The sequence below is a fragment of the Nothobranchius furzeri genome, chromosome 10, assembly GCF_043380555.1.
Source record: "Nothobranchius furzeri strain GRZ-AD chromosome 10, NfurGRZ-RIMD1, whole genome shotgun sequence".
Taxonomy (NCBI): Eukaryota; Metazoa; Chordata; class Actinopteri; order Cyprinodontiformes; family Nothobranchiidae; genus Nothobranchius; species Nothobranchius furzeri.
Genome location: NC_091750.1, coordinates 41,748,378 through 41,776,271, shown reverse-complemented (window position 1 = coordinate 41,776,271; position 27,894 = coordinate 41,748,378). Strand labels below are relative to the sequence as shown.

Sequence of the window (27,894 nt, the reverse complement as noted above, 5' to 3'; positions counted from 1 at the left end):
TATTGCTCTTGCTGTGACACCAACATTTTCTCACTGAGCGACAATAAGAGAATTCTCTATTACATAAATCTACAAACAAGAAAAATGTCAAATCTTTTGTAGCAAGTTATGCTTTTTTATTCTGACTAAAAGTGATGAATGTACAGGTTTTACTTCTGGATTCATGAAGCACGTGTTGGTTTGTTATGGGTTGTAATGATGGTACCCAGAGGATGATGTAGCACCTTTGTGATAATGCCATGAGGCTGTTTCAAACATGCCTGCTTTTTCACGGGGCTCACCGCTTGTACTAACTAACCCGACTGAAACTCTAGATATATACAGGGCAGAGCAGCAGTCTCTGCCTCAGTCCACCTTAGATGGACTAGTCAGTCTGGTTTCCATCTAGGGCGAAGCGAACGACTCCGACGCTCCTTCGAGGCTCGCTTCTGTCCAGTCGTGGTCCTCCTCCAGCAGCACCCTGGGGATGATGATGACTGGGTCGGAGAACCTCGTCTTTAGAATCTCTAGGAGGCAGCACATGGTTTAGACAGCAGGGGAAGAAACAGAGAGAGACACAAGATGAGACGTTTCCCTCTGGGTTGAGCTGAGCACCCTGTGACCGCTCATTTCTGGGTAACTCTGCCACAAACTTTACAGAAACACAATCTTTATAGAAAACAGGAATATTCTTAACAATTATAGTTTACATCCGGACTTCATCAGTCAGCATCATCACTGACTGCCCATGAAGCAATGAGGGTCTCGGGGTGATCTTTCAAAACACAAGATGATGTGCAATAATGGGAACATCTCAAGCCTGATTTATGCTTCTCCGTCTGCGTCAGTGCGGAGACACGCAACGCCATTATCCGTCCTTGCGTAGGGCTCCGGCAGGCACGCAAGTACGTACGGAGTCAATCCCACTTTTTTAAATATCAGTCGAACGAGACGGATTACGCAAGCTTGTGATTGGTCAGGACGCCGCTGTTGTTTACAGCGCCGTCATTGCAAAGAGAGCCGAGGATAACTAGCGGCAGACACGGAGAAGCCTGAAGAATACCTCGCAAAAAAACTCTACAAATATGAATGTTTAATTCTCCCGTGACTGGAGGAGTGAAAAGATGTGCAGCAAGCATTTTATTTGTGGACGGAAATGACAGGAAACATGGGTTTAGAGGTGGGGAGCGCATGAAGCGGTGGGAGAATGAGAGACAAATATGTCTGTGTTAAAAGTCTCTTATATACACAAAAAACACAATATAAACACACGATCTTGGACCGATACATGACAGGATACCACAGAACAGCGCTCCGCCCTCTGTTGTCCTGCCTGGGGAATTGCTTTGCAACACTCTCCAGGAGATGGAGAAGCATGAGGGCAAAATGCATCCGTCAATCCGTGCGTGTCTGTCCCTTACAGAGCTGACGGAGAAGCATGAACCAGGCTTAACTCCCTTTAGAGTTAATCTGAGAACAAAATACAAATATGTGTCATCGGCATGCACTTACACTTGTTCTTAACTTTTTCCAAGGCGGTGTTGCTCCCTTCATTCCATTCATACTTACCCTCCATCTTACACCATCACATGGCCTAGATGGAGGGCAAAGCCAAGGCCACTACACGGAGCTGAGACTGAACTGCAGGTCCAACAGAAAACAGCGGCTGCATGCTTTACAAACAGATTCTTAATGAAGTTAGAAGATAAAATGAAACCTAAAACCACTGTCACACTGCATATCTGCCTTGTGTTTCAGAGGCAGGAGGATGTTAGCAGATCATTATGTCTCTGCTTGACAAAACACAGAAGGTTCAGCTGAAGGTTTGGGGTTCCAGTAGTAGCTCCGCCCCATATCTGCTGAGACCTTCCCTTCATTTTTTAAATGGGAGATGATCTGGGCAGCTCTGCCACCATGGCAGGAGTAGCAGGATCTGCAGCAGCACCACAGTCCAAAACATGTTCATTTTTGCCTATTTGTAACACTGGTTTCAGGGTAGGATGGGCGATGTGGCTACATTCACTCACTCTGGCTACCTGGAAGAAGAAGCCAGCTCAAATCGGCTCTGAGGGCCATCTCATGCACTACTGACACATCACTGGTGTGGCTGTCTTTCAACCACACTGTAGTAACGTGCCACTATACATGCCCAGTAATGGTAACGGCATTGCAACGATGGTAAAAGTAATTAGATTACTCCATTACCTAAAAAAGAATGCTGTTAGTAAAGCCGTTACTTTCACCACTGCAAATCACCACATTTTAGTTTTTATTGGCACCTTCTGGCCTCTTCAGACTCAAACATTACAGCAATCAAATCAACAAGATGGTAACAACACATCCAGATCCTGCAACAGCCCCTTCTCCACCCAATCAGCTGCCTTGGATGTGGCAAGATACAAAACAGTGTGACAGCAGTTTAAGATGTCACATGCTCTAGTTTCATGTGACAACAGCAGTAGTGACCCGTTTCTGATTCTTTGACCAATGAAACCATTTATTCATGCAGCAGCAGCTGGGTCAAGTATGGCTCAAGATGGCTGGAATAGGCTTCTGGCTTCCTTATGAGAAGCCGCCTTAAGGAACCGCACATGTACGATGTGATGTCAGGCAGGACACCCCCCCCCCCCCGAATCCATATGGAAGAGAAATACAAAGGCGAGCCAACCAAAAAGATGCAGTGGTTTACTAAAACAACAAATGCACTGTGCCACTGAAATGGAAAGAAAGGCAAACCACAACTCCATGAGCGGGTACGAAGAGATGCTTTCTGGCTGTTAGGCTTTCTGGCATCTGTGACTGGGATTACCTGGGTTCGGGTAGAGCACAGCCCCACAGGTGTTGCTTTAGAGTCTGCACCCAGCCAATGTCTCGGATTGGCTGGCAGAGTTGTATGTAGTGGTACTGTTTTAGCACAACCCTTCAAATGAATCAGAAGGTCACTCATTAGCATTGCTCACACTGGACACAGCATCATCTAACATCTACGAACACTCAAATATGACATTCGAGAGAGAACAAGGTCATCTCAGCAAGTTTCACATCACTCATGTGTTTTAGGTGGTCTTTCTAACCTACTAGAAGCTGAGAAAGCACATGGCATCTTATTCGGGTACAAGCGTCCAGACATCTTTTCACACACATGTTGCATAGATCAAGATTTTGTGGAATATATTGAGACAAGATGCAAAAAATAATATAATCCCCAGTGTCGTATGAGGGCAACATGCACAAGCTGAAAAGATGCCCCCGCTAGAACCAGAATGTGGTGCAATCTCAGGATAAAGCATAGAAAGAGACTGCAAGAGCAACATGCTCTTCCATGTGGAAAACGATTACAAATGTTGTCTGAAGATAAGGATGGGGGAGGATGGGGGGAGCGCTGACAGATACCCGCAAACCAGCTAACCTTTAACCATCCCTCTCAATAGAAAGAAGCAGACACCGCTTTTTAAGCTGTTTTACATTTATTTGTGATGTTTCATTAAATAAGATCAAGCAGAACACAAGCACGTCACACACTTCTGTCTAAACCATACTTCCTATGCTCATTAGCCTAATTATTACATAGAGATAGCACCAAGTGTGTGATGTACTAACTTACATGGTGTGACCCTTAAAGCCCCCTCCCTTGTATTACATTACAAGTGCACCCCCACCCCCCCACCCCCCACCCCAACACCACCAGCCAAAGGCTGCAAAATGCTAATGAGTTAGAGCCCAGAGTGGAGCTTGGATAGTTGCAGTGGTGGTGATGGATACACACACATGTAGGACAGTGATGGTCTGAACTCTCCAGCCTTGATTATTTTCAGGTGTAACTGAAACCTGCTGCAGATTTGTTGTGTTTGTCACTTAAATGTTTCAGATCAGCAAACTTCAGCGTCAGACAAAATAACTTGAGTAAAATTATGATTTTATTTATTAGGGCAGTGTCCCTCAATTAGTGGGGTATGCCCCCACCTGGGGGTGCTTGAGGGGTTATCTGGGGGTGGGGTGAGAGAGGAAATGGCCAAAATGCCAGCTGTTGGCAGAAAAAGACGAGAAGATAAGACAAAGTCTTCGTAACCCTGGATTTGACTTTTAATAGTTGGAAATGAGGGAAAAGCCCACTAGAGGGGATGAGAAAGAAACTGCTGGTGGAGCTACATTTCTAATAGATTTGCCTGTTTCAGTTCAGCTTTAAACAAGGTGGATGTATTTGATATAGCTCCTTCTAGAGTCCTAGAACCCCCCCCCCCCCCCCCCCCAGATGTTTTACAACACAATCGGTCTTTCACCTATTCACACACACATTCACACACTGGTGGGGATGAGCTACACTGACAGAGGCCACAGACCCAGGTCTTGGTGTTACCATTGATTCAGACCTGATCTTCACTGGTTACATTAAGGCTATAACTATCGTTGGTGTGTTCTTGCTGTGTTGAGTTTCAAATTCCATCTTTCAGTTCTTTTTAAAACACAGAAAAGGTTTATTTACCTGCAACGTTTCGTTCGCGGCTGCAAACATCATCAGGCTGACGCAGATGGTGGCGTCACTTCCTTCGTTTATCCGCGGGCAGCAGAGGACGTTGTCGCCCTCTGCTGCCCGCTCTCCCCTCTCCGATGATGTAGTCCCATGCGCGGTCCAACGAGTAAACTCCGTTGTCCCTGTTCATGGTCCCGCATCCATGTCTCCTTATCTCGATTGCTTCTTTTATCCATCTCTTGTATTTCTGTTGTTCAATGTTTATGATCCTTGTGTTGTCCCAGTCCATTACATGGTTTTCTCTTATGCAGTGATCTGTTACGGCTGACTTCTTTATTGTGCTTTCTGCTTCTTCTTTTGCTGCTCTTGAGTGTTTTCGACTTGCCTCTTTCTCGCACTCCTTTCTATGTTCTATTGTTCGTGTGTTGAGTTGGCGTCCGGTTTCTCCTATGTATGTTTTATTGCAGAGTTTGCATGGGATTTCCTAAACGACTCCACATTTAAGTCCAGCTGGTATCTTGTCTTTTGGGTGTACTAGTCTGTTTCTAACTGTTGTGTATGGTTTTGTTGGTGTGTTTATGTTGTGTTTTTTCATTGTTGCTCTTATTTTTTCTGTTATGCCTCTGATGTATGGTAGGGTTATCACTGGTTTTTGTTCTTGTCTTTCTGGGTTTCTGGTTCTTTGCTGTGGTTGTTTTTTTCTTTCTGTTGTTGTTTGTTGTTTTCCTTTGTTTACTGCCCATGTTGGGTATCTGCAGGTCTTTAAAGCGTGTTGTATGTGTTTGTCCTCTTGTTTACGGTCTCTTTCTTCTGCTACCATGTTTGCTCTGGGATATAATGTTCTGATTACTGACATTTTGTGTATGGTAGGGTTTTCTGATGTCCATAATAAGTATTGGTCTGTGTGTGTTGGTTTCCTATATGTGTTTATGTTTAGGGTCCCGTCTGTCTGCCTGCTTATTTTCATGTACATAAATGCCCTCTCCGATGATGCAGTCCCATGCTATAGAGGAAGCTATGGAGATAAGGAGACGTGGATGTAAGAGCGGGCAGCAGAGGGCGATAACGTCCTCTGCTGCCCGCCGATAAAGAGTAGGAAGTGATGCCACCATTAGCGTCAGCTCTGAGGATGTTTGCAGCTGCAAACGAAACGTCAGCTAGGTAAAGAAAAACGTTATCTGTGTTTAAAAAAGAACCAAAAATGCTGAAGAAATCGTGTCAACAGAACCTGTCTGGCAGCACGAAGCAGGCTAGAAACCAAAAACACACATCAGGCCCTGTTTCAGAGAGATAACAAGAACAAAGAACCCTGAAAGACCTGCAGGACTCATGTGAGTCAGGTTAAGGTCAGAGGTCGGGATTCAGCTCTAGAACCAGAACCTCTGCTGATCAAAACAACCCAAGGACCCAGCTCACATTTACCAGAAACATCCAGATGACCCCAGTGGCCTCTGGGCAAATATCCTGTGACCGAAGAGACCAGAGCAGAAGCGTGTGGAAGGTAAGCGTCCCACCCCATCAGGAGTCAGACATGGTGCTGCTAGTGTGATGGTCTGGGGCTGCTCTGCTGCTTCGTGACCTGGACCACCTGCTGGACCCATGAATGCTGCTCTCTAGCAGCAGAACTTCTGACCTTATAATCTGTCTTTACTCCTGTGATCTTTGTCTGACATCAGATCTGTCTGCTGACTTGAAACATTTGGGAGTGACATCAGAGCAAACACCGGAAACATCTGTAAGGAGAATGCGTTTCCACATGAAGTGACACAAGCATCGATAAACAGTTTCTCATTTGTTGTTATTAAAAATATTCCAGTGAGGTTTCAGCAGGTCTATAATACTCTAACTATTGCATCTACTTTGTAATCTGACTACGAAATGCGCTCTCTGTGTCAGTGTTGATCAGAAGCAGCTCGTTTTATTTGCTACACGTTCTTGAACGCAGCACGAGCTGCTGCTCGCAGAGGTCAGCTTCCAAACCCAGAAGGTGCTCTGGACGTCTGTGGCCGAAATCAGTCAGCTGGGAACCATATGATCTGTGGTGATAATAAACCCCCCTCTGGGTGTTTTTAGTGTCAAAATAGACACGTGCATGGGGGGGGGGGGGGGGCATTAGCCCCGCCCCCTACAACCAGCTGAAATGAGCTGAGGTCTACAGCCACTATGAACTTGTTTCTGTCTTCATGATGTCTGAACTCGACAGCAGAAAGGCTGGCAAGCCTTCTCACAGCAGCGTCACAATAACAGCTAAACTGAGACGAGTGTGAGACCCATAAAGTCTTTGCGTACGCTGGCATGAGTGTGGAAGGAGAGAGGGACCAGTAGACGAGCTTCTTCTTCAGTAGGGAGGAAGTTGCTCCAGTTTCCTGGTCCGTCAGTGGCCCAATCCCAACACTCACACTTCCACACTTGTGCCCTTCAATTGTGCCATCCCGATGAGGGGTGTGTGTGTGTAGGGTGCCCCGATTCTCAACTGTAGAAGTTGATCACACCCTTTTTGCAGCCTTGATCCGCCCTTCGCCTAAGTCTGCATCGATGAGGATCGCCATACGTTTAGCGCAAACCCCCCAGGCCCCAGCTCGTCTCACTCACAAACCATTGCTGTGGGAGAACAAGCTCAAGTGCCTTTCTGAAAATGTGTATTTTTAAATGAAAGTAGTTCATTTTAGTATGATTAGTTGATGCTCTGAATGTTTTAGAAAGAGCAGCAATCAAGGCCCATAGGGCTCAGTGCGAGCATCGGGACTGGGCCAGCGTTCCAGCCCCTAAGCCTCAGAGATGAGCTGAGGAGCACCACCCTCTGGCAGGAACTCCTCACCAAGAGGAGGCATCTGAAGAGATTCCAGCATTTTACTAGAATGTGCCTTGAACCTCTCTCCCATCAGCTGTTCCAGGTACATCCCACCTGGAGAACCCAGAACATGTTTGAGGGATCAGAAATCCTGTCTAGAGGGATCTCAGGAGTCCTGTTACCTCCATAACCTTCCATAAGACAAGGAAAAAGAACTGAGATACCAGAGAAGCGAAAGCACGGTTCTGGGAGGAAACTCCTCCATGCACATTTTGGAAACTTTCCCGTTAGAACTGTTAGAACAATCTGTCACCAACAGCTGCAGCCCAGTGTTTAGGAGTAGCAGGACGGTTACCCGTTTTATTTAGATCTCCATGTGCACCAAGCTGTTCCCAAATGTTCTGATGTGACTTACTTATAGGCCAAGACACAACTTAACATCTCTGAGTAGTTGGTCTAGTAACCAGCCAACCTAATCCAACTCAGACCAAGAACTGAGAAAAGAAGAGTGAGCTGAAGGCTCCCGTCTCCGTCTGGTTCACATCAGGATGAACACGTTACAGCTCGTCTTACAGATGGTGCACTCAGTCCCATCTCTGCGAGCTGCTAGCCTAGCATCACACCATGCTAGCAGCAGTCGTCCTCAGCTGAGAGCAGAGCCACAACCCAGAGGGCCGGGTATGGGTCTGGATATGAACCCCAGACCAGGTGTTATAGGAGGAGTTTCCCATGATGGGGCCCGTTCTGAACGGGAAAGCTGTTTAAAGAGTAAAGATGATGTTTATGCAGCTAAACACTGAGTCCACACTGAAACACGTTGTTTGTGACAATGCTGCCAAACACAGACGCCGTTAAGGTTCATAAAGAAAGAACCGCAGCAGCAGAAGTAACAACTAAATAACCAAGCAGGACATTTATCAAAGATTTCCAGGTTTGTTGATCCTTTTAGAGCAGGAATCGTGTCCAAAGAGCCAAAACAATGCACCGCTCATTCCCAAACGTTCAAATCCTTGATAAACTGTACAAAGCAATCTGCTCAGCTGATCACAGCCAACGCTCCACACATGCTTGTGTATGGGCCCATGCAGCAAGAGTCATCCATTGGTTGGCCAGGCAGCCAGTAGCCATGGCAACCTGGAGATGCAGGCGAGCAGAGTGGGGGAAGGTGGGTGGCATCAAAGCTCGGAGACAGCAAAGGGGGTGCTTCCGCCCCCTCAGAACTACAGAGGGAGCATGGATGGCAAGTTACTCTCGAGGTGAGCGGTAGTGAGAGGCGAGAGCCGGAGAATGACACAGAGAAGAAGAAGAAGTGACAGCCGAGAACAAAGATGAGAACTTAGAACATATTTTACAGCCTCTGTGCTTGTTTCCCACAAAAAGAAAGAAAAGGAGTAGAGCTAAATGGTTTTTACTCTTTTGCCTCAGCCAGTTTGTTGTTGATCTCTTTACTTTTCTCTTTGTCCCCCCGGCTCTCGGGCTGGTTCTCCGAGGTGGTCTTCCTGGAGCCCTTCAGCGCACTGCTCTGCTTATCTCTGGCTTTCCTCGCTGGTTTACCCTGACCTGCTGCTGTGGCTCCAGACTTCCTGGGTTTAGAGCGTGGGACACTGTACCTGTCGACCTAGGGGTGTCAGAGGGCAAATATGTGATTCCTGCACCTAAACAAGTTGGTTATGCTTTCTAGAACAATCTCATGTTCTGGCCCTGACCTGTTTGCCGGGGTCGATGTAAGGCTCGCTGTACAGGCTGCGTATCCTCCTCCTGTCCTGGGCTCTGTTGTCCACAGGCTGCAGCGGCGCTTGAGGCTTGAAGGTGGCACTGTAGCTGGTCTCCAGGCTGGTCTTCCCGTCGGGTGGCAGGTACTGAGACTTGGCCCGGATCATCTTTACTGGCTTCACGTCTCTGTAAGCCTTGAACTCAGTTCTGAAGGGAAAAACAGAAAGGCTGTTGTCATCAAACTGCATATTTATCCCAAAACAGAAAGCATAAATACTAAATACTGGTCTCTAACATTTGAGGGTCACTACACATTTAGCACAAACCCCCGGACCCCGTGGCTTCTGTGGTGACTAAAGAAGTCCCTTTGTTAACTATTAATGAGCTGACATCACAAAGCTGTGTGGGGGTGATTAAATGCTTGAAATTATGAATAATTATATTTGATTGACAGGTAGCATGAGCATCAGCGCTAGCCCCAAGGAAAGGCCTCAGCCTCGGACTCATGCTAGCAGATGTTCGGCCATTTTGCCTCTGAACTTGAGCTGTGTCCTCGTGTGTTTGGATGCTAATCGTGGAGTTATTTGGACACAGAGGGCAAGCTGTGGTAGTGAAGAAGTCTCTGTTTCATTTTTACCAGTAAGTAAAATTATATTTCTGTACTTTATTTCGCTGGTTGAATGGAGGAAATGTTGTGTGTTTAGCATAACACTGCTAGGTCAAAGATGGGTTGAAGTATAATGTGTTGGTGGGGTTGGGTAATGAAACTCGAGCTGGCTAAGCTGACCAAGGCAAAGCCCAATGAGGTGGCACCCACCACAGCTTCCCAAGGGCACACAGACAGAAGTGAAGTGAAATGTCCAAATTACTGACAAACAGTAACTGTGCAGAGATTTGGTTGACCTCTTTGTTTGGCTTCCATCAGTGTCAGTCCATGGTTGGTCACATGGTCAGTAAGTGTTGCACAGACTCCTGAGTCAAGTTCATTTCTCATCTTCTTTGTTCAGGCTCTATCAACTCTTCAAGTCTTTCTCTACCTCTTCCTCCAACTCCTCCATCTCCTTTTCGAGCTCCCCCTCTGATTCTCACTCTTTCTTCTGCTTCTAGCTCCTTCCGCTCATGTTGAAGACAGGTTAGCTCACATGCTCCCTTTTACAGCACACCTTTCTAATTAACACACGTGTGCTCCCGCACCTGGTGACAATGATTAACCGACTAATTCATCAGTGTTATCCGGGGCTTTGTAATGAGGAGGAAGTAACATCAATCCTTTTCCGTGTCTAAGGTGTGGAGTTTGACAAATCACCGTGTGTAATGTTTTGCAAAAGCAGATATTAGGTGTAACATTGTGCAAATCTGGGGAGGTCTTCTGCTCATTGGAGTAGAGTTTTACAAATTGTGTAGAAAGAGAAGTCTGGGCCACTCGGCTTAGGCTGCTGCCCCCGCGACCTGACTCCCGGAAGAGGAAGAAAACAGATAGGTGGATGGGTGTAGAAATTTTTATTTTAGTGTGTAAACAATCCTCTAGTATCATCATAAAAATGTCGTGTGGTCTACGCTAAAGTAGCTGATGATAGAAGTCCTGCCTGTAATGCTGCAGAGCTGACATCACACTGAGTTGTTACGTAACAGGACACAAGTCCTCATATAGTACTAGACCGAGCCAGCGGGCCTCGTGTGTGTGTGTGTGTGTGTGTGTGTGTGTGTGTGTGTGTGTGTGTGTGTGTGAGAGAGAGAGAGAGAGAGAGAGAGAAACAGGGATCTGTACCATCACTGGTCTGTATCATATGACTCAGCAACAATAACGCCTGTGTCACAGAGCTCAGACGTCTCCTGGTACGTGGTGATACATGAGTTCATCTCTAGCAGAGTTGCTCATCCTGTCTGGAGCAGTTTAGTCTCCACCTAGCTTCATGTATGGCATTAGGGTCAGTCTGGCCATGTAACTGGACCACAGATATCTAGCATGATGGGAGAAATCAGCCAAAACAAAACTCGTAATGTTTTGGGACCATTAAAGGTGTAGTATGTAAGTTGAAATTGTCAAAAGAACTTTAAAAATCCAGAAATCTGCTCTATGAGAAAAAGTCAATAATATTTCATATGCTCCCTTAACTATGTTTATTTGTCAATCACGGTCAGGGTGAGAGATCAGACAAACGGCAACCCAGAGACCCGGACGCGGGTCACTGGGGGCCCCTTCTAGAGCTAGGCCTGGAGGTGGGCCACGCTGGCGAGCGCCTGGTGGCCGGGCTTTCACCCATGGAGCCTGGGACTGTTTCGCTTATGTGGGCAAAGACAGTGAGGCCTGGAGAGGCGTGATAGTTTGCCCAACCAATCTACCGTAATTTCCGGCCTACAAGCCGCTATTATTTCCCTGTGCTTTGAAGCCTGCGGCCAATATCATGGTGCGGCTCATGTGTAGATTGTTGTTGGCCAACAACCACTAGAGGCACTCTCCAGCAGTAAAGTGAGACCGGCACGGCAAAACGTTATGCGCGGAAGAAGACGCTCTTTGATTTAAAGCAGCACGTTTACACATCAGACACACCCTCGTCATGGAAAACACGCGGAGGAATGCATGTGCTGCAGCTTTCAAGTTAAAAGCGATTGATCCGGCCATCAGACAAGGAAACAGAGCCACTGCACGGGAGCTTGGCATAAATGAATCAATTGTGCGACGTTGGAGGTGACAGCAGGAAGAACTCAGTGTAAAAAAAAAGAAAAAAAAAAAGACAAAAGCTTTCAGAGGAAATAAAAGCAGATGGCTGGAAATGGAAAACATTCTTGAAGACTGGGTGAACACACAAAGGGCAGATGTCTGAGGTGTTTCCACTGTTTCCACTGTGCTGATCATTACTAACCAGGCATGTTTTGTGTGCAGTTTTTATTTTCTAATCATCCAGGGCTTATTAATGCTGTGTCAGCGCTGTTCTTCTCTTCTAAACATGCATGCAAATTACCGGTAATAACGTGCCAGTGCTGTTTTTATATTATAACCATCCAGAAATATTGAGCAGAACTCCGGACTGGCCACCGGAGGAAACTCTATAACCACTGCATCACGACAAGCTTTCAACAAGCTAAAAGCTGCCTACTGCTGACACAGCAAAACGGTTCCTTCAGCTATGCAGAAACAGCTGCTCTAGATGCAAACTAGTTCCAACCTGTGTGCCTGGTGACCTTTCTGGACTGGAGCATCGGTGCTGCGGTTAATCTACTGAACCTCGGTGCCCAGAGGTCATCCGACCTCCCTGACCTCCGGATCCACGAAGAGGGTCTCCAATGAAAGGATGAGGTAGGCACAGCATGATTGCGTCTGATGCCGTTTTGATAAGAACCAACTTCATAGTTTAATGCTAACCAAATTCATTTCACACCCAGAACTCAGTTCTTCTAGATACGAAGGTTCTGATAAACACACACACCATTCAATCACCACACATCACATCCCATCCACTTAGATTCATCCATCATACTAGTCTTGGTTAACTTGTCATGTTTTTAATTGTTTAGAAAATAAATTTCTTATCTTTTATAAACAACTCTGTCTGAATTGAGACGGAGTGTGTTTGATCCCTGAAAAAGCAAAGAATCCTAGAATCTTCTGATTAAACATCCAAAGACCAATCTGGTTGATATTCTATATTGAACATCACAGCTTTTTGGTCATAAGTAAAGATAATATATTAAGCTTAAAAGCACCAATATTTAACCCTGCATATCCAATACTTAGATCAGTGTTATGGCCGATAACCGATATTTGCCGATATTCTGACATTAATGCTTCTAAAATCAGCAGATTTTGTATAAAATAATATTGATTAAAGCTGAATTTGCGTTATTATGTACACACACCTTTATGCTTTACAGTCACTGTGACATGACTAAACAATCACACATCACCCCCCTCACCCTCTGAAACAGGCAAACAAATGGAAAAAATATCGATTGATAATGTCAGCCTGTTTTCTTTAATCGGGCCGATACAGATTTGTTAAAAAATGAGTGATACCGATATATTGTCCATCCCTAAAAAATCAAATAGATCTGAACCTTTTCTTATCTTTTCAGCATAGTTTAATGTAAAGTTTCTTTCAGTACAAAGTTTAATGACAACAACCCAACGAGACAAAGCCTGTATTTGTGTTCTGAACAGTTAAAACATGTTTTAAAAGGAGACGTGTGTGACGTGTCAAAAAGCAGGACCTGCTCATGCCCGGTAGGCCCCGCCCACAATGCCGTGGCTCCCAGTGTTTTCTTTACTGTGGGAAATGGATAATAACAGCTCTTTGGTTGGAAAAGGTTGCCGACCCCTGCTCTCCATGCTCCCCCTGGGCCAGGTCATAAACAATAATAACAACATCTATCATAGTTATGCAGATGATACCCAGATTTACCTAGCTATATCAACTCTAGACTCACTATCAATGTTTGGAGCAAGTTAAGGACCGGATGCAGTCAAACATCCTCCAGTTAAACAAAGACACGACTGAAGTTATTGTCTTTGGAAGTCAGGACAGGATGGAGGTTACTGCTCAGCTTGGCTCCAGAGGAACAAAGACAAAGACTCAGGTTAGATATCTTGGTGTCATTCAGACCTGATCTTCACTGATCACATTAAGGCTATAAGTAGATCAGTGCTGTATCATCTGCATCAAACAGCACGACTCAGAGGTCTCATGTCCAGACCAGACCTAGAGAAACTGATTCATGTGTTCATCTCCAGCAGGCTGGACTATTGCAGTGGTCTCCTAGCTGGTATTCCCAAAACAGCTGTGAAGCTGCTGCAGCTTATTCAGAATGCTGCTGCTAGAGTCTTAACAAGAACCAAGAGAACCGAGCACATCACTCCTGTTCTTAGATCTCTACACTGGTTACCAGTAAACTACAGAATAGATTTCAAAGTACTTCTACTAGTTTATAAACCACTCAGTGGCATGGGACCAGAACACATCAGATCTTCTTCAGGTATCTACGCCCAGCAGGGCTCTGAGATCCTTAGGAAACAGTCAGCTGGTAGAACCGGGTCAGAACCAAACAGGGTGAAGCTGCTTTTAGCTACTATGCTTCTCACAGATGGAATCAGCTTCCTCATGACCTCAGATGTTCCCCGACTCTAGAAACTTTTAAATCCAAATTAAAAAAACTTCATGTAATCATCGGTCTTTGTATGAATGTTCTGCTCACCCTTTAACCTTGTATCCTTTTAATTTTCAAATTGTATTTTCTGTTGATTTTAATGTTCTTGTAGCTGGGTTTCTGTGTGATGTCTCCATCAGAAGTGCTTTTATTGTGAAGGTATAAATCTGTGCCAAGTGAACTGACTCCTCACCGCTCACTCAGTTGAGCCAGGGTGAAGAGTCCTGACAGGATGACTGAGCCCTGTTGGGAAGGACTTCCTGAAATCTAGTGTGCATGATGACGTGGAGAGGTGGAAACTGGTGCGGGGAATGCTGGGAAGTGGAGTATAGTTGGTGTCTGGTGTGAAGTGGATGGCTGAAGGGCAGGAATCGTGACATAAATGGGCACTGGTGATCTGTGATAACAGCTAGAGACGCTAGCTGAAGCATGTCAGGTAAAAAGCTATTTTTTACTAAAACCGTGTAAAAAAGAACAATGTCATGAATGATTTTGGTGTGTCACAGCTGCAGGTGGGAATGCAGGTCATTCAAAGTGATTTAGCTTGGATTACCAGACAGGAGGAGCAGATATTCGATGAAGTTTTGTTCTTATTGATCAAAGTCAGTAGGTCTCCGTTTCTGCAGGATGCTGACAGGTGCAGCGATTCTGCTATTAATGATTTTCACCTGCAGTCATTCTGATTATCTGGGCCACCAAGCAGAACTGGGACCACTACTGAGTGATTTTAGGGAGATTTTACTCACGATGCTAGTTGGATGTATTCACTTACTTTGTTTTATGCTAAGCTAAAGGAGCACAGACGGGTCAGGAGAATGACTGGGCTGGTTAAAACGGCTTTTCCCCACTAAACTCACTTAAATAACTCCGAAATTGTGGGTACACCAGCTTTCAAGCAACTGAAATCACGTTAAAGAAGTTTACTGGCAGGCTGACCAGACAGCAGGTAGACAAGCGTAGAGTCTTAACTATGTCCTCTAGTGTTTCAGCACCAAACACATGGAAAACTAGCTCATTATTGTCAATAATAATAATAATAATAATAATAATAATGTTTAACCATTGCTGACGGAAGACGAGAGGATTCAGCGTGTGTGACCTTTGACCCTGTGTGTGTGTGTGTGTGTGTGTGTGTGAGACCTTTGACCCTATATGAACCCTGTGTGTGTGTGTGTGTGTGTGTGTGTGTGTGTGTGTGTGTGAGAGAGAGAGAGAGAGACCTTTGACCCTATATGAACCCTGGAACCGTGTGTGTGCACTTGTCTTTATGGGTTTGTGTGGACCAACCCCTGACGGGAGACCAACATTGTGTGGACATTCACCATTGTGTGGACATTTACCCGGTCCACACAACCAAAATCCTAGAGGAAGCTTCCTTTGTCCCACCTAGAGTTAAACATATTTTTGCACCATTCTGGCTATAGTGGAAGTCAGGGTCCACACAAACAACTCAGAAAACGTAGTCCACAAAAACCCATAAAAACACGTGTGTGTGTGTGTGTGTGTATGTGTGTGTGTGTGTGTGTGTGTGTGTGTGTGTGTGTGTGTGTGTGTGTGTGTGTGTGTGTGTGTGTGTGTGAACTCACGTGTAGGAGCTGCCAGCAGCGGTGTCCTCTCTGATCTGTCTGTTCAGCGCATCCACCACCCTCCCCCTCCCCTCTCCCTCCACCTTCTCCTGCTTCGGCCGCTTTTTCCTCTCCTGCCCCTGCTGGAAGTCCTTCTCCTGGACCTTGTCTGCTATCGCGCACTTTTCCACGCCGCATTCCGCATCAGCCACGTGCTGCTTCGCGTGCCTGAACCTGTCAGGTGGCCGCTGGTCCTCACCTGATGGTTTAGGTATCCAGGGATGGTCGTACCGTTTCGGGATGGGCCAGGGCTTGAAGTCCTTCTGGTACTGAGTCTCGCTATTGAACGGTGTTTCCGGTTCGTGGTACTGGTTCTTGGGTTTACAGCTCGGTTGGGGCCGCACTTTCCAGTGCTTAAAGTCCTCGCGCATCACCGAGTTGCATACGCGCTCCTCAGACACGCATCTGCGCGGCCCGCGCACCGCTTTAGCTGCAGAGCGCTCCGCGCGAGATGGCTGCGTTTCTATGGCGACCCGGGCCTGGGTGGGATGGAGCTGCGGCTGCAGCTGGACGTGCTTCAGCTCAGACACGTCCGTGTACTTGGTGAACACCAGCGGCACGGCGATGTCCGCCTTGTCCAGCTGGTTCCAGAACCGGGCCATGCAGCACGCCCTGCTGATGCAGGGCCACGCCATGATGCTCCACTCCAACACTAAAGCGCTCCGTCCACCGAACCGAATAGGAACCGGACCGAACCGAAGCCGTCTCTGACTCTAAAATCTCCTGCTCGGTGAACACATTCCGTTCTGAGACAACAGTTTAAGGCTCGAACCCGTCCGTCCGCGCGGTTTGTCCTCCAGCATCAATACGGAGGAATCAGGCTCCGCCCACCGCTCAGCATCCCAGAGACACGAACCAGGAGCTCCTTTCCGGTTGCGTCTCAGACCTCCACGGCGGCCGTCAGAAAACCAATTTCAACCAAAACGGGTACAAACGTATTAGAAAATATTATAATTCACTCAGTGAAACCGGAAACAAACACAAGAGAAAAAGGATCTATGCTTTTATTTCGAAAGTAACCAAGCGGAAACATGCCGTGTGATTTATGTAAAAGTCAAAGGGATGAGGGTCTTGAAAAAAAATGGGAGACTCATTCATATTTTATTTCTTACATCTGGTTTTGTTTTCAGGGAGAAAATAAAAACCAACGGTGAATAAAAGTGCGATCAAAACGTCATTTTTACTTTTGCTCTTGATATTAAATACAGATATTCTGATGCTACTTGTATAAGTCTAGACCAAGCCCCCACAATTCGCGTCTGGAAATGAAGCCAAACAGGAAGTGACAAAAATTGCAGTTCCACCCTCATCCGCTGGACTCCCATGTTAAAAATACCAATTTCACAGCAGAAATAAACATGTGCACAGCCTGGTACCAGAACATGTTTTAGGTTTAAATGATCTAGTTTACACTCATGACAACTCTGAGGGGGGTGAATTTTTTGTCACTCTTCTGTTTAAGTGTATTAAAAGCCTAAAATTCTGCATAATTAATGAGCATCAGACCCATGTGACCGCAGAGTTAGCTCAGCCTGAGCCTCGGCCTCGCCTTAAAACTGTTCTGCCATTTTCAGTCTCTCAACTTAGACCATTAGTTGTAGCGTTTGTGCGTTCTTTTTGGATATTGTTTGTGCAATTGTTGGACAAAATGACTTGCTGTGACATTAATTGCACTAATAGAGCATCCAAGAAGTCTCCACTTCATTTTTCAGCTTTTTCACGTAATATTCATCACTCTTTTTATTTCAGGGTGTCTGACAGGCTGAAGGCCCTGGACAGGATGTCCTCACTAGTCTGGACTGCAGCACTGTGACTCAGTGGTTTGGAGCCAGCAGGATCACACCATCACTCATGTAGCCAGAGATGAAAAATGCTGAGCACAGTCCTCCTGATTGCTGAACAGTTCTTCAGACAGAGTCTTCTTCCAAAAATCCTGACACACCGAATGGACCCAGAACATCAAGCCCCTACAGTCTGTTTGCACTGTGGAAGGACAGAGTTTGGAAAGAAGACCACATGTTCAAAGTGCAACCAGCATTTTCACTACACCTGTGCAAAGCTGAAAGGTAAAAAAATGGCGTTGTGAAGCATCAGTGTAATGAGAAAAGACTAACACACGTGTTCAAGTTTAATGGCCACCATCCACACATCGGTGCTTCTAAAAGCAATGTTCATTTTGTACAGAGAATGTTTCCTTGTATAAAAGTACTGAGTAATACTCCAAACCAGGGGCGGATTAAGGACTGAAGAAGATCCGGGGCTTAACACACACACATGCGCACACACGTGACACGCACTAGTCAACATACATATTTGTCTTGTACCACATAATTTTTAATCTGAAGCTACATATTAAGCATATTCAGGGCAGAGTATAGTTCCTGTTAGTGTTTAGTGTGAGATGATAGTAAATATTCCCTTTCTTTCCCCAACAACATTACCTGATAGTAAGCTAACTTTAGGCAAACCAGCAGCACAACAAATATTTTCTAATAAGACTCACAAACCTGAGTCAACACCAGTAACATCAAAGCTGGGGTTCTGTCGCCGTACTTTTGGTCTAAAAAACGTCCTTATGTCCATCTTCACTCATGCGTTTCAGGCAGAGAGTGTAGAAGAAGCCGGCTGCGGAAGGGCTTCTTCAGTGGTGGAGGCTCAGACAGGCTGTATACAAACTACTGCCAGCTGCGCCCTCTCTGTTGGACTTTGGTACTGCATGTTACTTCCACGTTTGAGATCCGGGGCTTTTCATTAAAGATTCGGGGGCTTGAGCCCAAGTAGCCGGGCCTAACGCCGCCCCTGCTCCAAACACATAAAAAGCTTTTGCAGTTTGATTATCTCTATAGAGCAAAATTATTTACAGTTCATTTTCTGGGGACAATGCATTTGCAAATGTTTGTTAATGCTGCATAAACAATATCTTGTAACAGGTCCACCTGGGAGAGGGGAGCGACAGTTGTAAGAATTTTAGAGTTTTTCCATCTACCGATTACTCTTTAATGTGTATTCTGATGCTGGACAAACACCTGGATTGTTCCACTTCAGCACACCGCTGCTTTTGTAAAGCGGGGATTCTTAAGGTAGCACCATGCACGGCAAGCTAATCTCTGATGGTAAAACCACGGTCTGCTAGTCTCACGTGTACTTGGAGAAGGTCATAAAACCCTGATTCAGCTGTTATTTTTATATCGGAAACACGCCACGCCGGTGAAACACGCCATGCCGGTGAAACATGCCGCACTCGGCTTGAAGTTGGCTGTACTTCTGTTTGAGGTCATCACGGACAGCCATCCCAACTGTAGTTTCTGGAAAACTGATTTGAAAATATAAGTTGTACTAATTATTTACCTTCTTAGCTCACATTCACTTCAACTTCTAAACTGTTTTAACTTCTTAACTTCTTTGCTTCCAAAATAATTATTTAACTTAACTAATTATGTAACTTTTTAACAAAATATTTAGTTAGCAAATGAAATATTTACCTTAAAGAGTAAGTTACATCAAAATGAACTTTTTTAGCTGATAACTGGTATAAATGACTGTCTAACAGTGTTATAGACGTGTAGTTATTATTTTAGCATTTTGATCCATTTTCTTTGAAAACTATAAATTCTGTCTAAAAACGTCAGTCTAGGGCCATCTTCAGCTCAAAAGGATAGAACACATTTATTTTGAGTCGGTTATAGCCCGTGGCTAACGAGAACGATGTCACGTAGCTAAGAAAAGTAGTGCGTAGCAGCTCTGTGGCTGTAGGTTGTAAAAGCACCACGGTCTCAACCAGCCTTGTAGCAGTCGGGGCTCGGATTAGCCGCAAGTTGGGGTGAGCTCATTTCAAGCTTTAAAATCAACTCAAACCATTAACATTTGACCTGTTGCTGCTGTAGGATATGTAGTGTGTGTGTGTGTGTGTGTGTGTGTGTGTGTGTGTGTGTGTGTGTGTGTGTGTGTGTGTGTGTGTGTGTGTGTGTGTGTGTGTGTGTGTGTGTGTGTGTGAGTGAGCTAAAGGTCATTTAGGGTTATGAGTGAGAGGATTGTGTAAACCTGGCAACCCTTCACCTTTAAACGCTGCTGCAACCCGCTCTAAGACCTTTGTGCGACTCTGATAGTGTGATTTTATGATGAGGCAGTTAGGTGTCTTTAATGCGCCTTTATTACTCTGAGCTACACTGGAACGCTGATTGCTCCACCAGACTGGTCTGCTTTTACAACCATGTGAACGTACTTTAACGCCATCATGCTGAGCGCCGGCTGCCTTTAACACTTGTCATGTTTAATGGAAAGAAAGAAAATAAAAGGATCTTTTTAAAGCTTAATAAATCTTGTTGATGTCCTCTTGTCCCTCAGGCTTGTGTCCAAGCATCCCAGCATGGTCAAATGTCTGATGAGGACTGAGAACTCAAAGTGTGTTTGGATTGAGATAAGCCAGCCAATAGGAGGTGAGAAAGGCAGACTTTGGACCCACTTCCTCGGTGGTCCTTCTTGTTCTCAGCAGCAGCAGCAGCAGCAGCAGCAACACTCTGGTTTGTTTCTCGTCTTTTATGGAAAAATGAAAATTGCTTTTGCTCCTGTGAACCTGCCCCTCCAGAGGAGGCTGCAGACTGCTGCGGTTCTAGCATGGGTCTTCTCCTTCCTAGCTCTGGGTGAGTGTTCATGTCTGAAGGTACACTGACATAAAACAAACGCCCACAAGGGCCGCTTGACTTTCCTGCAGTTTTCTTCTGGGGATGTTCAAATGCAGAAAAGTTAGAGAGAGCAGACAGTTTATAATTTATCATACTGGCGCGTCCTGAACCAGCAGCTTCTGCTGCTTCATCCTCTGGAATGATACAACCAGGTCTAAACCACTCTAAAGTCTCACCTGCAGCTTTCCTCAAGCCTGCATTTATTACAAGATTTTTAAAATTAAACTCTTTTCCAAATTAATTATTACAAACACAAAATCTCATGTTGAAGAGTGTCTACCTCTCTGACAGGATCTGTGCATTCCTGACAAAACAGCTTTTTCTAATCCCGTAAATGTCTTCTGCTCTCTGGCGGAGGATCTAAATACCACCCGTTTCCTTAAGTCTGATATCATCAGGAATAAAAATGGGATTTTAAATTCTTTTACTACTTTTTCTGATTTGTATTTTTCTAGGGAATTAAAAAAATGGTGTCTAAATGTTTAAACCTAACTCCAGAAGGCAATGTTGAAATAAAATATTCAGAAACAAACACATAAACGGGAAGTTTTCAAAATAAAATCATTCTAACTACTGTGTCCTACCAAATGAAAAGCGTTGTGATGAGACCCCCTTAAGTAAGGCTGTGGTGCGACTCTGAGTCATTACATTGGATCATACATATTTATTTATTTATTTATTTATTATTAACACAATTAAGTCAACTAAAAGTGTAAAAACAAAGCAGGTAATTAAACTACGAACAGCTGTACAGCCCATAGATGCCTCCAGTTACCATGACCTTCTAAAAGTGGCGTCATGCTTGGTGATGAAGTCCTAAAGGGAGCTGGGATAAAGAAGGGTGCTTCCTGTCGTAGTGAGAGCCTTTTGAAGCTTCTGAGATGTTTTCTAAATAACACAAAGTAAATAAACTCTCAAATATCAGTAAAAAAAGTTAAACAGTTAAGTCCTGCTCTGAATTTTACACATGATGAAAAACTTGACCTAAACCTGAGAATACCTGAAACACCGGCTGTGCCCAGAGTCAGGGGTTGCATGCTCATGAGCTCCCGTCCTCGTTGGTCTCAGGAGAACGCGTCCTTCCGGGACCGGCTAGACCGGATGTTAACAGCTGTGACAGTGTAGCCTCAAACAATGGTCCTGGCCCTTCGGCGGACGTCTACCTGTCACCTAGAAACTGCTACCGCACTGAGAAGAAGCTGCAGACATGGAGCTCGCACATGTTTGAAACTTTTTCCAGGTTTTTCTACCGTTTGAAGAGCTACAGCAGATCTATTGTCAGCAGCATCGTTTGGTAGCGTCGAAGGACTAGTGATGTGTCGGTCGCGAACGAACTGGCTCTAAGAGCCGGCTCTTTGAAGTGAACGACGGGAGCCGGCTCGTCATTGGGAGCCGTGAAAGCCACAGGCGATTGGTCAGCATGTGTAACTGCGTGTCCAGACTGTCCACACACAGAGCAGTAGGGGCGGGGAAGAGGGAGGATCAGACTCAGACACACAGCAGAGCACATGCGAGTGGAGGGAGACGAGAGGGAATGAGGAGGAGGAAAAGGGCGAGCGAGAGAGAGGAGAGTGCGACGAAGACGGTGAGAAAATGAGCGCCAGCAGTCGGAAAGTTGAGATTTCTTAAAGTGTTCAGTAAATAAATCCATAGAAATGATAAATATTTGACATATTGCATTCTTTTACATTAGTAAATCATTTTACACATTTTTGCATTATTTTGGTTATAAATGGACTCTACGCAACAGAAAATCTGAGGAGCCACTTGGGAGCCGAAAGAGCCGGCTCTTTTTGGTGAGCTGAGCCAAAAGAACCGGCTCTCTAAAAAGAGCCGGAATTCCCATCACTATGAAGGATGTCTGAGGAAGGTCCCGCCTTTCTTGCCTCTGATTGGATAGAAGGGTTCTCCTATGATTGGCTGTTTCATTTGGTAGCAAACCACTTAGACTGCCTTGCCACCAACAGAAGGAAGTTTACGGAGTTTTGTAGAGAAAATGTGAACTTAGCTCTATAATTACCTTTCTGCCCTGTTGTGAAAAGTATTTTTTTTATGTTTCTTTTATTCAAAAAACCTGAAAAATGTAAAACGTAAACTTATAATGAATCTTGTTGCATGCATCACACTGTTATGTCTGTTGGCTCTCAAGCATTGAGGTTATCCTAAAGCAGAATGCAAAGGATGAACATCCAAGTGCCTTACCTGGGTATGAAATATGATAAAACTGCCCAGTTGTGTGCAGCAGGTCTGTTTGTCTTCTAGAATAATGAAAACTATTCAAAAATAGGTTTAAATCACAATTAGCTTTGACTTAAATTTCTATTATGCATTTAAACAGATGATTAGAGAGGTGTTCAAACTTGCAAATGGCCTTAACCCATGAAAGTGAAGACATCAGTCCGTTAACCCCAATATTTAAGAGCCAACAGATCTAAAGTCTAACAGTGTGATACATTAAACTTATTTATCACAGGCATACATCTGGTATGTAAGATCTGGCTGCTGACAAACCCAGCAGCAACAATCTGGCTTGTTGTTAAATGAAATAGCCAATCGTAGGAGAACCCTTCCACCAACTCAGAGGCGAGAAAGGTGCGAACTTCCTTGGACATACTACGATTCCAAAAGACGCACACCGGCTGGGAGGCTGGCTTTGCCTTTTAGTAAGTCTAAAAGCTCTTACTAATTTCATTTCAACTTAAGAGGCGACGGTTGCACAGGAGTTAAGTGCTCGCCTCATGATCGGAAGGTTGCAGGTTCAAGCCGTTGTGTCCTTCGGCAAGACTCTTAACCCACCTTACCTGCTGGTGGTGTTTGGGGGGACCGGAGGCACCAGTGTACCGCAGACTCACCTCTGTCAGTGCGCCCCAGGGCAGTCGTGGCTACAGTGTAGCTCATCACCACCACCCCATGGGGGGTTCCAGGACTCCATATCAATTTTAAGCTAGCTTCATGACATGAGTAATTTTGGGTTCTGAAAACCATGAAAACGCTGCTGTACTTCATATCCATCTGTGTGATGGATGACAGTACATCTCAGGATTTATCGAGGTGAGGAGAAGACACTGCACATGTTCTCAAAAACAGGGAAAAGAAGAATGGATATAAAGACCGCGTTCGGAGCACTCTTTAACTTTGAACAGTCTTCGTTGCATTAGCCGACCTCGTGAGCACGCAGCCCCTGAATGTGGACACAGCCGTTGCATCTTCAGAGCTTGATGACTAAATAAACTCACCACAAAAACCACATTCCTCTGCAGCACTCACCTGCATCTTCGTGTTCTTCTACCTGCTCTTCACCCGTTTCTGGCTGATCAGCGTGCTGTACGCTACCTGGTGGTACTACGACTTTGACACACCTGCCTGCGGAGGCCGTAGGGTGTCCTTCCTGTGTGGCCTCAAACTGTGGGAATACATGAGGGATTATTTCCCCATCAAGGTGAGCGAGAGCAGCTGCGTGTGTATAGTCTATCTGGTCAGGATCACAGGATGCCACCGTTTATTCTGATGTAGAACAGCAGCCTTTACTCTCCTCTAAAAGTAGCAACTGCCTCCAGAGTAACAAGAACATATTCGTCATTGACCTGTTCTACCATAGAGGCAAGGCAGCTTTATTCATACAGCACATGTCATACACAGGGGCAACAATGTGCTTTCCATTAGCAAGAATAACAAGAATCAACGTGACAGAAACTACTATTTAAAAATGAAAAGAAACAAAGTTAAAGGGTGAACAGAACATTCATTCAAAGGCTGATGAAAACATGAAAGTTTTGAATTTTGATTTAAAAGTTTCTAGATTTGGAGAACATCTGAGGTCATGAGGAAGCTGATTCCATCTGTGAGCAGCATAGTGGCTAAAAGCAGCTTCACCCTGTTTGGTTCTGACCCGGTTCTACCAGCTGACTGTTTCCTAACAGCCTCAGAGCCCTACTGGGTGTAGATATATGAGGGAGATCTCACATGAACTTTGTTCCCATAAACTAGTAGAAGAACTTTAAAATGGATTCTGTAGTTTACTGGTAGCTAGGGATGCACCGATACCGATACTGGTATAGGTATCAGGCCGATACCGACACCAGCATCGGTATCTGTAAAAGTTAAAGAGCAAGTCACCCCCTGCCAGAGTATTATTCCCCTCCCACTTCCTGTTTGAAAAATGCAACAAATGCTGTTGCCTAGCAGACCGAGAGGGCGGAGCCATTAACAAATACACACACAGACTCACAACAACATTGTGACATCATATGGTACCAGCTAACGTTCTAGGGTACCTCTTAGCCAATGGAGTGCAGAGTTTTTACCTGACAACGGCACAACACTGACAGTTTCAGGCAGAAAATTAAAATTTTAGCAAAAATGCACTAAAGTGCAAAACTATTGACTACACGTGTCTGCAGCACGATTAGACATGCATTTATATAGTTTATCAGAAAAAAAAGTTGATTTGGGGGTGACTTGCTCTTTAACCAATACCAATGCAGTTGCCTAAAAGTGGCTTCATTGTAACTTGTAATTTCTATTCACCTAATATTTTAGTTTTGTGATAATTTCTATTATTACATTTAATTTTGTATCTACTTCACAGTTGCTGTTGAAAGCAGAAAATAAAAGAAAACCTGTATACCAATTCAATGCATTTTTTGGTGTGGTAGAAGTATCGAGGTGATATCTGCAGGTGTTGTAGGTGAAGCCTCAGGTATAGGAGGTGAATAGAAAGGGTGAGAGCACCGTGCCCTGTGGAGCTCCAGTACTGCACACAACCACCTGTGATGTACAGTTGTGCAGCCTCACGTACTGTTTAAGAACAGGAGTGATGTGCTCCGTTCTCTTGGTTCTTGTTAAGACTCTAGCAGCAGCATTCTGAACAAGCTGCAGCTACTTCACAGTTTTTTTGGGAATACCAGCTAGGAGACTACTGCAGTAGTCCAGCCTGCTGGAGATGAACACATGAACGAGTTTCTCTAGGTCTGGTCTGGACATGAGACCTCTGAGAGGAACCGTGTGGTTTTATTTACAGATTATGTTCTCCTGGATAAACTTTTCCCAGTCTCTCCCAGTGTTGGAGGTTTGACCCCCCCGGCTGTGTCCCTCGTTGCACGCTCAAGCCTTCTGAGGAAGTGCCCTTACCTAGCAGCTAGGGTAAACGTGGGCCACATAAATGACTCGTGATCTCTTTATCATTCTCACCCCCCCACCCCCACCCCTTACTTTCATTAAGAGGCTGAGTTGCTAATTACACACAAGGGGAACTCTATAATCCCTGACTTAAATTACGGGGTCAGCCTAAAAATCATTCACTAATTGGCCTACATACAATCATCTCATCTTCAGATAAGGCAGAAGAAGGATAATTGAGTTTCCTTTTGTATTCCCGGAAATGTAAAACTTAAATTTCAACCATGTCCTATTTACTGCCCAGGAACACATCTGAAGGTCTCTGATTGGTGCTTCTCGGTCACGCCCGACAGCATACAAACTTTCCACCAAAACAACCAAAACAAAATCATGACGTCCGTTAGCTAAGAGAAACAAGTGGCACACCACAAAAAGAGAAATGGACTGATGTCACCAGGTGTCACAGGAATCGAGCCCTGGTCAGAGCAAGGATATCTCCGCAGATTTCCAATGAGTCAGGTAATCCTCCACGGTGTCTAGTCGTCCCTTGGTACCGGCGGTAAGCTCTAGTCAGGTATTTCCTCCTTTTTCTTATCAAGCTCTGTTTACATTTTTAATAGTCTCTTGTTCAGGTCTTTATCTGTGTACACTCGTGTAACGTAGGGGACTTTAGATTAAGCAGGCTGCAGCAAGAGACGCTGACACCTGCACCACCCCCACACACACCTGGTGCACCCTCTCTTATTAGCTCGGGTCGTGGTAATCAACACTAATAAAACAAATGATTGAACCTGGTCTACACATTTACATACCGTGGAACACAAAATCACAGTTACCCTCCTTGATAACTGATAACCATAATACATCTGCTCTGTGCAACAATCCATCACATACTTTATTCCTTTTGGACTGGCTTAATGTGACAGTGTTACAATACCGACAAGATACTGTGAAGTGGATAGTCTGTGTTCAGTAAGGCAACAGTGGTTAAGTGCCCCCCTCGTAACTGGATTTGCAGGTTCGAGTCCCAGCTGTCACCTTCTGCCTCCTTTCCTGCTGGTGGTGGTTGGAGGAACAGATGGTGCCTGGGTTCTGTCAGTGTGCCCCGGAGCAGTCGAGGCTGCAGCGTAGCTGATCCGTGTGTGAATGCGAGTGCACTGGGGGAAAAGGCTGTGCTGTAAAGCATCTTAGTGGGTTGTAGAACCCTAAAAATAACAATGCATACCTGCTTTTTAATCATAGCTAAATGATGCATAACACAAACCTGGATAAAAATATTTATGTTTTGTTGTGATGTAAAAACAAATCATCTGTTTATTTTTTATGGAAATCTGGCTGCTGCTCATTGTTGATATTTGTCTACCTCTTGTGGTTTTCAGTGGCACAGCAACAATCCTTCTCATCCGAGGAGCTTGGACAAGTCTGAATGGACAAAGCTCCTCGGAAGAGAAGAGAAACGTCGTCAAGAAACCAAAGAAGTCCAGTCGCCTTCATTTGAACCCTTTTAGATCATCTAGTTCATTTAGCTGTATTTAGAAAGAGTTGTCTTATACTCCTACTCCTAACGGGTTATTTACATGTCATCAGAGGTGCAAAGAGAACTACAATTTTTCTACTTCAGTAAAAGTACCAAAATTACTTTTAACACTATTTTTACTCAAGTACAAGTAAAAGTATTTCCCTAACTGTTTACTCCAATAAAAGTAAAAAGTATCTTAAATAAAGTGTACTCAGAGTAAAAATTACTTAGTTACTCATTCGCCAGCATAAGGATGGCCTCTTGTAAGATGTAATTAAACACAGTGGGTGGCTAGTGGTGGTTGGAGAGACCGGTGGCGCCAGCAGTCTCATCTCCATCAGCACGCCCCACAGCAGCTGTGGCTACGATGTAGCTCATCACCAGCATGTGAATGGATGAATTACTGATTGTGTTGTGAAGCACCTTAAGACGTTGTAGAACCCTAAGTAGGTGCTACGCAAATACAGGCCATTTATCATTTACCATGTAAATCTCTAATAGTTTGTTTTGTAATTAAATCAACAACTTTATAAATAAGTGCATTGGTAGTTTAAGGTGGATTTGAGTTCAAGCAGGTTACATTATGAAAAAAACAATTCAAATGTCTGAAAGAGGTGGAGCTGAATGAACCCTAACCCTGTGGGCAAGGGGGCTGCCAGAGATTTTGGGCCCCATGGAAAAATATCAAGTTGGGCCCCCTGGGGGCTCGTCCATAGCTGGAGCTGGGGTTCCACTCTCCCAGATTCGAAGGGAGAAAAAAATATAATATATATACTTTATATTAGTGTTTCAGTTTTGCTTAATTATGTAGGTCTACATGCATTCTGACTTATTTACATATCATTTTCACCAGC

The 27,894-nt window shown here is 44.8% G+C and overlaps 2 protein-coding genes across 8 annotated transcripts in view; one reads left to right on the top strand and one right to left on the bottom strand.

Moving 5' to 3' along the window:
* Nucleotides 1-87: 87 nt before the first annotated feature.
* On the bottom strand, nucleotides 88-16,623 carry map6a (microtubule-associated protein 6a). Of its 4 annotated transcripts, none has more exons than XM_015960162.3 (5): nucleotides 15,683-16,618; nucleotides 8,948-9,161; nucleotides 8,654-8,859; nucleotides 2,789-2,899; nucleotides 88-506 (listed from the first exon to the last, which is right to left on the bottom strand). In XM_015960162.3, the coding sequence occupies exons 1-5, from the start codon at nucleotides 16,354-16,356 to the stop codon at nucleotides 365-367; spliced, it is 1,347 nt and encodes a 448-aa protein (XP_015815648.1). In that variant the 5' UTR covers nucleotides 16,357-16,618; the 3' UTR covers nucleotides 88-364. The 4 variants fall into 4 exon arrangements, with proteins under 4 accessions (XP_015815648.1, XP_015815649.1, XP_054586415.1 ...); XM_054730439.1 differs by lacking the exon at nucleotides 88-506 and adding an exon at nucleotides 513-1,449 and having other exon boundaries at nucleotides 15,683-16,623; XM_015960163.3 differs by lacking the exon at nucleotides 2,789-2,899.
* The window catches only part of mogat2 (monoacylglycerol O-acyltransferase 2), a 34,896-nt gene continuing 18,782 nt past the window's right edge, over nucleotides 11,781-27,894 (top strand). Inside the window, exons 1-4 of one of the 4 annotated variants that reach the window (XM_070555656.1) lie at nucleotides 11,781-12,252; nucleotides 17,471-17,787; nucleotides 20,066-20,361; nucleotides 23,664-23,842. In XM_070555656.1, the coding sequence (XP_070411757.1) occupies nucleotides 17,738-17,787; nucleotides 20,066-20,361; nucleotides 23,664-23,842 (525 nt within the window). In that variant the 5' untranslated portion in view covers nucleotides 11,781-12,252; nucleotides 17,471-17,737. Of the gene's footprint in view, nucleotides 12,253-14,502; nucleotides 14,533-15,853; nucleotides 15,988-17,470; nucleotides 17,788-19,467; nucleotides 19,542-20,065; nucleotides 20,362-23,663; nucleotides 23,843-27,894 lie in introns of those variants that run through there. The other 3 variants (XM_070555655.1, XM_015960164.3, XM_070555657.1) reach the window with 3 other exon arrangements.

What these genes read in the sequence shown, in the direction of transcription:
- map6a (XM_054730439.1), bottom strand. Translation starts at nt 16,356, where the DNA reads ATGGCGTGGCCCTGCATCAGCAGGGCGTGCTGCATGGCCCGGTTCTGG. An exon ending in AAACTGGCTGAGGCAAAAGA is followed by an intron (nt 2,900 to 8,653) that starts GTAAAAACCATT and finishes ATTCATTTGAAG; the next exon opens with GGTTGTGCTAAAACAGTACC. An exon ending in TGTGCTCTACCCGAACCCAG is followed by an intron (nt 1,450 to 2,788) that starts GTAATCCCAGTC and finishes TTTTGTTCTCAG; the next exon opens with ATTAACTCTAAAGGGAGTTA.